Raw genomic sequence first — 11,179 nt, 5'->3', positions numbered from 1 at the left:
TCACGTAAATTGGCATAATTTTCTGAGTTACCTACAGAGAATTAAACCCAGATTCATGACAGCAAAGAAATCTGTTTCTGCGCAGTAATCCAAATCTAGTACTTACTTTACTATCAAAGACTTTACTTGGCACAACAAAACACAAAACTAAGATAAGGAGAGGTTGCTACAGTAGTAAACAACTTCCAAGACACAAATATAAAACAAATTACTGTAGCAAAATAACACATGGGTTATCTCCCAAGAAGTTCTTTTCTTTATAGCCATTAAGATGGGCTCAGCAGTTTTAATGATGCACTCGCAAGAAATAGTATTTGAAGCAAAAGAGAGCATCAAGAGGCAAATTCAAAACACATTTAAGCCTAACATGCTTCCTATGCATAGGAATCTTGTAAATAAACAAGTTCATGAAGAGCAAAGTAACAAGCATAGGAAGATAAAACAAGTGTAGCTTCAAAAATTTCAGCACATAGAGAGGCATTTTAGTAACATGAAAATTTCTACAACCATATTTTCCTCTCTCGTAATAACTTTCAGTAGCAACATGAGCAAACTCAACAATATAACTATCACATAAAGCATTCTTATCATGAGTCTCATGCATAAAATTATTACTCTCCACATAGGCATAATCAATTTTATTAGTTGTAGTGGGAGCAAATTCAACAAAGTAGCTATCATTATTATTCTCATCAAATGTAGGAGGCATAGTATAATCACAACGAAATTTACTCTCAGCAGTAAGTGGCACCAAAAGACCACTATCATTATAATCATCGTAAATAGGAGGCAAAGTATTATCACAGAAAATTTTCTCCTCAATGCTTGGGGGACTAAAAATATCATGAAAACCAGCTTCCCCAAGCTTAGAACTTTCTATATTATTGTCAACATTGGTGTTCAAAGCGTTCATACCAATATTACTACCAGCATGCAAAGAAGATTTCATAGGTTTTTTAATTTTCGCATCAAACAATCCATGTTTTAAATCAGAAATAGAATAAGAAGCTCACTCTTGTACATTATGCCAAACTAGTGTAAACAAGAAACAACAATATGCAATTGCAGGATCTAAAGGAAATAGCTTTGAGCACACACACAACGGCGCCGTAAAAATACTTTACCCGAGACCGTAGTATGAGTGCCTTTTACCTTTCCTCCCTGCAACGGCGCCGTAAAAGTGCTTGATGTCTACGGGAGCTTCTATTCTTGTAGACAGTGTTGGGCCTCCAAGAGCAGAGGTTTGTAGAACAGCAAGTAAGTTTCCCTTAAGTGGATACCCAAGGTTTATCGAACTCGTGGAGGAAGAGGTCAAAGATATCCCTCTCATGCAACCCTGCAACCACAAAGCAAGAAGTCTCTTGTGTCCCCAACACACCTAATAGGTGCACTAGTTCGGCGAAGAGATGGTGAAATACAGGTGGTATGAATAAGTAGTAGCAACGGCAGAAAAGTGCTCGCGCCAGTGACATAGAACAAGCGAGTAGTAACGCAGCAAGTAGTAACGCAAGCAGTGAGTAAACAAGCAAGTAGTAACTCAGCAGCATTTAGGAACAAGGCCTAGGGATTACACTTTCACTAGTGGACACTCTCAACATTGATCACATAACGTAATAGATAAATGCATACTCTACACTTTTGTTGGATGATGAACACATTGCGTAGGATTACACGAACCCTCAATGCCGGAGTTAACAAGCTCCACAATAATGCTCATGTTTTAGTAACCTTAAGTGTAAGATAGATCAACATACTAAACCAAGTACTAGCATAGCATGCACACTGTCACCTTCATGCATATGTAGGAGGAATAGATCACATCAATATATCATAGCAATAGTTAACTTCATAATCTACAAGAGATCATAATCATAGCATAAACCAAGTACTAACACGGTGCACGCATCGTCACCTTTGCACACATGCAGTGAGGAATAAACTACTTTAATAACACATCACTAGAGTAGCACATAGATAAATTGTGATGCAACATGCTGCAATCATAAAGAGATATAAATAAGCACCTCACTATGCCATTCAATGAGTAAGTATTCTGTGAAATCTAGCCTAAGAGACCCACACGGTGCACACACTGTCACCTTTACACACGTGGGACTAGGAGTCTCCTGAGATCACATAAGTAAAACTCACTTGACTAGCATAATGACATCTAGATTACAAGCATCATCATATGAATCTCAATCATGTAAGGCAGCTCATGAGATTATTGTATTGAACTACATAGGAGAGAGATGAACCACATAGCTACCGCATACAGCCCCGAGCCTCGATGGAGAACTACTCCCTCCTCATGGGAGCAACAGCGGTGATGGAGATGGCGGTGGAGATGGCAGCGGTGTCGATGGAGAAGCCTTCCGGGCACTTCCCCGCTCCGGCAGGTGCCGAACGGAGATCCCGTCCCCCGCATCTTGGCTTCGCGATGGCGGCGGCTCCGGAAGGTTTCGTGGGTTTCGTCGATTCGTATCGGGTTTTCTCGATCCAGGGGCTTTATATAGGCGAAGAGGCGGCGCAGAAGGTCGAAGGGGGCCCACACCCTAGGGGCGCGCCCCCTCTGGCCGCGCCGGGTAGGGTTTGGTGGCCCCGTGGCCCCCTCTCGACCTCTCCGGTGTGCTCCGGATGCTTCCGGGGATTCTAAGATCTTTGGCGTTGATTTCGTCCGATTCCGAGAATATTTCGTTACTAGGATTTCTGAAACCAAAAACAGCAGAAAACAGGAATTGGCACTTCGGCATCTTGTTAATAGGTTAGTTCCAGAAAATGTACGAATATGACATAAAGTGTGCATAAAACATGTAGATAACATCAATAATGTGGCATGGAACACAAGGAATTATCGATACGTTGGAGACGTATCATTGGGCCGACCCATTTTGTTCGTTCCTTCCTTCATCGTTCGTTGCTGCACGCTCGCCATTTTTCCGGGTTTTTTCGGATTTTTTCTGGTTCTTCGATTTAGGTTCGTTTTCTTTGGTTTTTTCACTTTTTCTGTTTCTTTTATTGTTTGAACTTTTTAATTTGAACAATTTTAAAATCTGAACAGTTTTCAAATCTGAGAAGTTTTAAATTTTGAACATGTTTTTCAACCCTAAGCAGATTTCAAATTTGAGAAAATTTTAATTTTTTGCAAATTTCAAATTTCGAGCAAATTTCGAATTTCAGCAAATTTTGAATTTGTACAATTACTTCAAATTTGAACTTTTTCAACTTTAAACTTTTTTATAATCCAAAATTTTGCAAATCTGGATTTTTTTCAGAAAAATCAATAGAAAATAAAAGGAGAAGACCTTTCTTGGGCGGTTGGACCGGCCGAACACGGAGGCGCGAGGGGGAACTCTGCATGCGTGCGCTGCTCCCTCACGCAGGTGGGAGGCCCTATTGATCGCTTTAAGCGGGAGCGAGTGGAGCTTCGCTTAAAGTAACCTAATTTGGGTGGGGGCCATTTATTTTGTCGCTCTTCTCTTTTTATGTTTCTTTCGTGACAGTTTACGTTGAACATTTTCTTAGCCTTTCCTAAGAAAAATTCAAAATCTATGCAAATTCTAAACCAAATAAATTCAAAGTGGAACGATTTGAAAAACTGAGCAATTCTCAAATTGAACGATTTTTAAAACCGAACAATTTTCAAAAACGAACAAATTTCAAATTTCAAAAAATCAAAACATTCATATCTGAAAAGTTCCAAACTGAAAATGGTTAAGTATAAAAATTGCTAAATTTTCAAAAAAGGTCAAACCTGAAAAAAGTTCAAACTCAAAAAATGTTCAAAATAAAAAAAATGTTTAAACTTAAAATTTGTTCAAAATCCAAAAAAATTAAAAAGATGTTCAAATTAAAAAAAAACTTCAAAATTTGAAAAGTTCAGAAAGAACCGATCAGCAGACCAGAAACGGGGGAAGAAACCAGCAAAACCAGAGAAAACCCGAAAGAAACAGAAAAAACTGAAGAAGCTACTAGACGCTGCCCTAGCTAATGGGCCGGCCCAGCTCTATCGCGCTCTGAGTGGAGCGCCCGCTCGCTCCCATATTGAGCGGAGAATAGGGATCACCCACGCAGGCGGGGTATAGGAAACCCCACCCGCACCACACGGCCCGCACGTGACCTAGCGCACTTGCACTTGCACGCAACAAACGGCACGAACGGTGGGGAGAGAGTCTTTTTTTTTTGCGAATCCGTGGGGAGCGGAGGCTGAAGATGGAATGGCGAGGATGCGAACCCTCCGAAGCGCACGGGCACGGGCACGGCCATCCCCCCCCGCCGCCGGCCGCGTCCGCCTCCCCGCCGGCCCAGGTTCGTACGCATTTCCCCACCCCTCGCGCTCGTTGAAACCCCCGTCCTGCCCTAAGTAACACTAGAACGGCTGCAAGTCCCGTCCAAACGGTCCCTTAATTCGAAGCTGCATGTTTCTGCGATCTAGCATCACGAGTTCAATTAGACCAGCTTCGATTCGTTTGCTTTTCTGAATGTCAAGCGACGTGAATCCGCCGCCAATCGTTGGTAACCAGGCATTCCGAGCTATGGCCTGTATTTGTTGGGGGAATTTGCAAGTTGCAACCATTGATGAGCAAAAATGTCCATAACAGAAGTAAGGGCCAGGTAAACTAGTGCTCGATACACACAAACAATAGTACTAGCAAAAAAGGGTGCAGGGAACTTTATTGCCGCCTTCCACGGTGAGCGAGTTGTTCTGATATGCCGCCGCTGCCACTGCTGCTGCTGTTGCTGTATGGCACTGTGGAGGCTTGCCCTGCCCCTGCGTGCTCGAACTCCGTGACAGACGAGGCGGATGAACTCAGCCCCTCATTGTGGATCATCGTCTCAATTTCCTTCACCACCGAGCCCATGGTAGGGCGTCTTGAAGCCGACTCCTCCACGCACTCCATGGCGAGCTGCACGAACCTCCTGAACCCGGGGGATTTGGCCGCGTCGTGGATAGCCGGGTCGATCGTGCCCTGCAACCCGTAGTAGTCATGGTCGTTGGGATCTATGGCGACCCTGAACTCCCGGACGATGTATGTGCCCTTTGATATGGGCAACCTGGCGCTTAGTAGCTCGAGCATGACCACGCCGAAGCTGTACACGTCGCTCTTCTCCGAGAGCTGTTGCGTCATGTAGTACTCGGGGTCCAAATAGCCCTACAAAATCCAATGTGGCCATCAATGACAAGAGTAACCAACTAGATCTATGAAAGGACTAGGTTTAATCAGTAAACAAAGGTAGGCAGGGCATTTACAAGTGTTCCTTTGACTTGAGTAGAAACATGGCCCTTTTCAGTGTCTGCAACTAGCTTTGATAGACCAAAATCAGCAACCTTTGCTTTAAGATTGTCATCCAAAAGGATATTTGTCGACTTGACGTCTCTGTGGATAATGGGTGGATCGGCGAGTTCGTGAAGATACGCTAGTCCTCTGGCTGAGCCAAGAGCAATCCTGAGCCTCTTCTTCCAGTCCAGGTAGATTCCTCTTGCTATGGTTAAGATTGAAAGTTGTGAAGGAAAAGAAACACAATAATACTTGCTTTCTGTACATAAACTATGCTTTGTATACGTACCTTGCAAGTTCTCGCGCAGTGTACCATTGGAAACATATTCGTACACCAGCATCTGCTCCCCTTGTTCATAGCAAAATCCTATCAGGCTTACCAGATTCCTGTGATGAACTCTGGACAGCAGCTCAATCTCAGTCTTGAACTCCACCGCACCTTGCTTGGATCCATACTCTGCTCGTTTTATTGCAACACTTGTTCCGTCTGCGATCGTTCCCTTGTAAACCTTTCACATGAGGTAAATCGTTAAATTAGTTGTATGTGTAGATATTCTCTGAAGAATGCTAGTAATACATAACTAGTTCGTTATTTACCTTTCCATAGCCTCCTGATCCTATTTCATGATCTTCTGAGAAATTTTTGGTACAGTTCTTCAGTTCATCAAAAGAAAAGAACCTTGCTCCTTTAAGCTGTGGAGCACCTCCACTATCTTTTTGTGCACCTCCCCATGAAGCTTAAATTTTGATATGCATGTAGTAAAGATCAGTAAAATTTTGACAATCTACAAAGTTTTTCAGTTTTCCTGTTATTACTGCGTGTAGGTATTTGATAGCTAAGCGTTTGTTGCTGTAACCATTTTTATAAAGGGTTTGCAAGCTTAGGCATGTAGCAGTGAAGTTAATTAAGAAGGAACCCTTGTTTTGTGTTATGATGTGATGTATATCTTGTTTCCTATGTACAATCTTTGTCAGTTATTGTAGTATATTTTGTCATGTCTCAGGTAGCATTAACAGCTGCATAGTTGGAATCGTAATTTTATATTCTTCGGAACCTTACCGAAAGGATTTTCCCGTCCTGATGATGATTGCACTGCCCTTTTCTTTCGTAGTACAGCAAATATTGCCACATAAATTAGGGCAAACATAAAAATACCACAGGCTACTGCAGTTCCAGCCATAGCGCCTTTGCTCATTTGAGATTTTCCATTGCCACCACCATCTGAGACAGGGCACCAGTGAATTTCTTACGTAAACATAAACATAATTTAAATTGATAATATGTTAATACCTGCGAATGGGGCATATGGATCTGCCATGAAGAAATAAGGTCCGAAAATGGGTGGTGCCTTGTAAGTTTGGTTACTAATTTCAGAGCCAATGCTTATTACATCTGACAGGCTGAACGATGTCCCAGTCGCTGGAAAGAGGCTCACTTTAACTTGGAGGTAGTCCTCACTGCTGAAACGGACATTAGAAAGGGAAACTGCAGCAGAGCGTGGTGCCAGCTGTTTCCAGAGGCTAGTTTCTAGTAGCTGAAAAGTCGTACTGTCGCTCGGGTCAGCGAACGATGGTGCTCTGAAGGTCATGTTGCCCGTGTAAGGATATGCACAACTGCAAGTTGCAGGGTCTACACTTTGATCACTAGAACATGAGGTTGAACCACATTTGGTTAAATTAGTGGTGTATGGTACCAGGTTCGCTTGCTGAAGGCTGCAAAAGAATTTGTTCGAGAATTCTGAATCCAAGCACACGGGATTTCCCACAAGTCTGCAAGTAGTTAATAGGTGAAAAAGCAATGCCAGTGAATAAAAGGAAGAGAAATGAAATGTGTAGATCTTAGTACTAGAACATGCAGGTACTGCTCACACTAGGGTCTGGTTGTAGCTTTGTGTTATATTGGCATCAACTATACGATTGTTAAGGAGATTCACGATCTTCAATTGTTGGGTGATGTTCCCAGTCATCTCAAAGCTTCCATTCAGTGCGTTATTTCTTAGTATACTGTCTGATCAGTGAAAAAGTTAGGACAATATGAGAAACTTATATGCTCTGTAATTTAAGGTATATGTTGCCAGAGAAATTACACTTGCTGCAGTTGGGGCAAGGTGAAGAGCTCTTTGGGAACCTTGCCGGAGAGTCCTCCGTTATCTATTGCTCTGCATATTGAGGTATCAAGGTAACGAACAGTTCTTTGAAGGAAAATAATATCACTGACTAATGACTACAGTGAGGGAAACATGAGATGATCAGTAGGTCATAGTATTTGTGTACTCACACTGAAACAAGAGATGTTAAACTCAAGAACCAGTCTGGTGCTTCTGATGGATCGAACAAATTGTTGCTTAAATCCCTGGGTGTGCAAAGAAAATTCATCAGTAAATCAGAAGAACAGTCTATATCATATGAGCATGCAGAAAAGAACTGACTTTTTTCTTTTTTTCTTTCTTTTTTCCTTTTTTTCGACAAGGGGAACGAATCCCCAGCCTGAAAAGAACTGATGCAGAAACTTACACCACATTTAGTGTGTTCAGGCTACTGAGATCTGGCATTGTTCCACTCAGCTGGTTGTTTGCTAAATTCCTGAAGAGGAAGAATTGCACCTGATGAGATAAACATCTAACTCAGTGTTGGTCGTGGGTGATCACAGTTCACAGCACTTACAGGACATTTAGGTTGACTAGGTTACTGATGTTGCTTGGAACTTCTCCTGTGAAATTGTTCTTATCTAATCGGCTACATAAAACACAAAGGAGGTCAACAATAGCAACTACAATATGTTGGAAGAAACATGTTGCCCTTATACTTACATGATTTCAAGGGTTGCGATGTCACCAAGCTCGGCAGGGATATGACCAGATAATTGATTGTTGTCAAATAATCTGATGAAGATCAGCAAAGTAGTCAGTATAACATGTGCAGTGCTACTGACAAAGATAATTGGTACTTTCTTACACGTGTTCGAGGCTCATGCTAGAGTTGAAGAGGCCAATTAGATTACCATTTAACCGATTCTTATTGAAATGGCTGTTGATAGATCAAAAATAAAGATCATTATGGTTTGAAAATGAAAGTGACTTGTAATACATAGTGGTTATGCATTCTTTACTCGGGCTGAAGGAAGAAATGTTAGAGGGTCTTACAAATGTTTCGCTTGTGTAAGTAGGTTAAGTCCTGGAGAACCACCAGAGGAAACTGGAATCGGTCCAGAAAGCTGGTTATCTGCCAAGTCTAGCATATGGAGGTTTCTGAGTAGGCCAATCGATGCAGGAATTCCCCCTGTAAAGCTGTTTGAGTTCAGCGCCCTAAAGAGAAATTGTTGCAGAGAAAGTTTAGTTCATTAGTTCAACCAAAGTAGCAGCAGAGCTTAGGCACGAATGTCGAATTATGATTAAGGTTTTTGTTAATAGTTCTTACAGGAAGGAGAGCTGCACCAAGTTTCCTAAGTGTTGGATGCCTCCTGTGAAGCTACAGCCGGACAAGATTCTGAGAAGCACAGCGCAGTAGGGTAGGTCAGTGATTGATGTATGCCAGTTTTGGAAGATAAGGATTTTCTCTAAGGGTAATGCCGGCATACAGTGTTGTAAGCTGCCTGAGATTCCCAATTGCAGCAGGCAGTGGGCCACCAAGACCAGCGTTGAAGGAGAGGTCCCTGCAAGCACCTTAACGTATGAGCAAAGATAGTATATTGTATTTTATTGAGGTAAATTAGCTACAACCTCTATTCCTAAATATAAGATATTTTGGTAGTTTAAATTGAACTCCCAAAACGTCCTACATTTAGGAACGAAGGGAGTAGTTCTTTTTTCTGAACTTGCTATAGCTGAAGTCTTTTCTGTTAATGCCTTTTTTATATTAATATAGCTGAAGTCTTTTCTGTTAATGCCTTTTTTATATTAATATAGCTGAATTCTTCTCTTTCAAAATGTTACAAGCTCTGTAACTTTACAATCTGAAACCAATAAGGCATGCTATGGTTTTTCCTAAGCAGTCAAAATCTGGAGAATCTTCTGATATGCTCCAATATTTGAAGCATGAAGTGTACTCTTTACTAGTGACGACTGATAAACTTCAAAGACTTGGGTACAAAACTCACAGGTAAACAAGCTCACTGAGTTGGTCTATGCTATCGCTTAATGTGCCTTGAATATTAATGCCTGAGAGCCTCCTGAAAACATGGATGTCAAAGTTAACTAGGTGATTGGTGAAACTAAAACATCATTAGTTAATACTCACAGTGATGTCACCCGCCCTTTGTCGCACAGAACCCCATCCCAATCTGTACCACATGGATCATTTGATGCTTTCCAGCTTGATGGGAAGTTCTGCCATCCGCTGACGAAAGACAGGAGCGCAGCCACTGACAATTTCTACCCATATTATTATTCAGGAAATTTACAGAACTATTTCATACTTAAATTATATTTTCATTGGGTGGTCCCATATATTTCTTTAATTGTCAATTACTCTGCACTGTGATACTTTTATGCTGTTTAATAATAAAATACATGAACTTGGAGAAAGAGATAAAGGAGAGGATACTGATTGAACTATTTGACATGGTGGTATGATAGTACTGTTTCATTCTGTACTTGGAAGATAAAGACGCGTCAGGCTCAAAAAGAAGATAAATACACGCTGAACTATGCCATTTTTTGGTAGAATAAAGTTGTCTTGTTCATACAAGTATAGCAGATAAAAGATGTTTTATCTGATCTTAAAAAAAGATGTTTTATCTAAATACTTGTGTTGCTTGGCACCTTCAATTTGTTCAAGCTACATCTTGCAAGGGGAGTAGTCTAAGAAGAGAAAGGTACAGAAATTAGGTTTATCGTACTTACCATCTTGAGAATCTGTTGCACAGAATCGCCCAGGTATACTGGCCAACAACATCAACAGCAGCAGAACCTTGCACAATGCCTCCATTCAGAGAACCTATGGGGGTCACAGTTTAGGAACACACAGGGGGAAACAAACTGCAAATCTGGTCGTGGAAGCTTCTTTGCCAAGAAACCAAATGGAGGAGCTTTGCCAGATGAACATCAAAGCCTTTCTTATTGAAAGAGTAGGAATAGGTCAATCAAGTTTGCATTTGTTTGAGCATTCTGCATGATATCTGGACCAGCTGCAGATTATGCTGCCACAATGGAGAGAGTTGAGGCAATCGAAAGGCAAGTAAAACAACCAAGTTGCATAAGGATTACTGACTCTTTCATGGGTGTAATTTCTTAACCTTTTCTAGACAGGCTGTTGGTGGCATGTAGTTATCTGGGTACCTTCACGGGTCTAGGCTTATTTTGCTTCGATCTTTGGTGGGTTGATGCAAGTCACAGATTTTAGCCAACCAACCTGTTTCTTGGCTTGGGTGAATTCAGGAAGTTCTGGGACAACTGTTTCTTGGCTTTTCTTGGTTGAAATCTGTTGCTGTGATTAGGTGATTCTTGTTATCTTACAGTATATACTTTCTTGTTAGCTGTTAATACTTACTACTTCCTAGTATTCTTTTTCTTTGGTACAGCATATGTGGTTGGGACTGAAATAACAATGCCAATGATTTGGAAACTCGGGTAATGACAAAGTCATTGGTTTGTTCTTCCATTCTTTGTGCAAGCGCACTTCCCCACTTTGCCCCTCCACTTAATTTAAATATTTTCATGGGTGAAATTGCTGTGTTGTTATTATTTAGCATGCATATATGTGATATATTATTTCGTAACCGTTGGCTTAAAGTGAGAATAATAGGTAGGGACAAGAGTTCTCGACTGCACTTTAAAATGAAAAGTGCAGTGAACATGCACGGTAATAGAGAAACGGTAGTTCTTCAGAATTATTTCTTTGACTGGTTACGCAATCAGGAGAAATAATGTTTTGATATACACAGCTGCAATGCGTCTTCTGAA

The 11,179-nt window shown here is 41.3% G+C and overlaps 1 protein-coding gene across 1 annotated transcript; it reads right to left on the bottom strand.

The window, feature by feature from the left end:
- Positions 1-4,673: 4,673 nt before the first annotated feature.
- On the bottom strand, positions 4,674-10,205 carry LOC124662965 (leucine-rich repeat receptor protein kinase HPCA1-like). The gene is made up of 19 exons (XM_047200735.1): positions 10,121-10,205; positions 9,516-9,639; positions 9,376-9,447; positions 8,857-8,931; positions 8,697-8,765; positions 8,423-8,584; positions 8,235-8,306; positions 8,090-8,161; positions 7,944-8,015; positions 7,794-7,862; positions 7,558-7,632; positions 7,367-7,438; positions 7,149-7,283; positions 6,571-7,049; positions 6,340-6,501; positions 5,877-6,016; positions 5,565-5,788; positions 5,252-5,480; positions 4,674-5,153 (listed from the first exon to the last, which is right to left on the bottom strand). Exons 1-19 carry the CDS (start codon positions 10,203-10,205, stop codon positions 4,674-4,676), a joined length of 2,868 nt encoding a protein of 955 aa, XP_047056691.1.
- Between the last annotated feature and the right edge of the window lie 974 nt (positions 10,206-11,179).

Source organism: Lolium rigidum, chromosome 6 (genome assembly GCF_022539505.1).
Source record: "Lolium rigidum isolate FL_2022 chromosome 6, APGP_CSIRO_Lrig_0.1, whole genome shotgun sequence".
Classification (NCBI taxonomy): domain Eukaryota; kingdom Viridiplantae; phylum Streptophyta; class Magnoliopsida; order Poales; family Poaceae; genus Lolium; species Lolium rigidum.
This window is presented reverse-complemented; position numbering and strand designations above follow the sequence as displayed.

What these genes read in the sequence shown, in the direction of transcription:
- LOC124662965 (XM_047200735.1), bottom strand. Translation starts at nt 10,205, where the DNA reads ATGGAGGCATTGTGCAAGGTTCTGCTGCTGTTGATGTTGTTGGCCAGT. An exon ending in AAAGGGCGGGTGACATCACT is followed by an intron (nt 9,448 to 9,515) that starts GTGAGTATTAAC and finishes CCATGTTTTCAG; the next exon opens with GAGGCTCTCAGGCATTAATA. An exon ending in CTCAAGTCAAAGGAACACTT is followed by an intron (nt 5,154 to 5,251) that starts GTAAATGCCCTG and finishes TGGATTTTGTAG; the next exon opens with GGCTATTTGGACCCCGAGTA.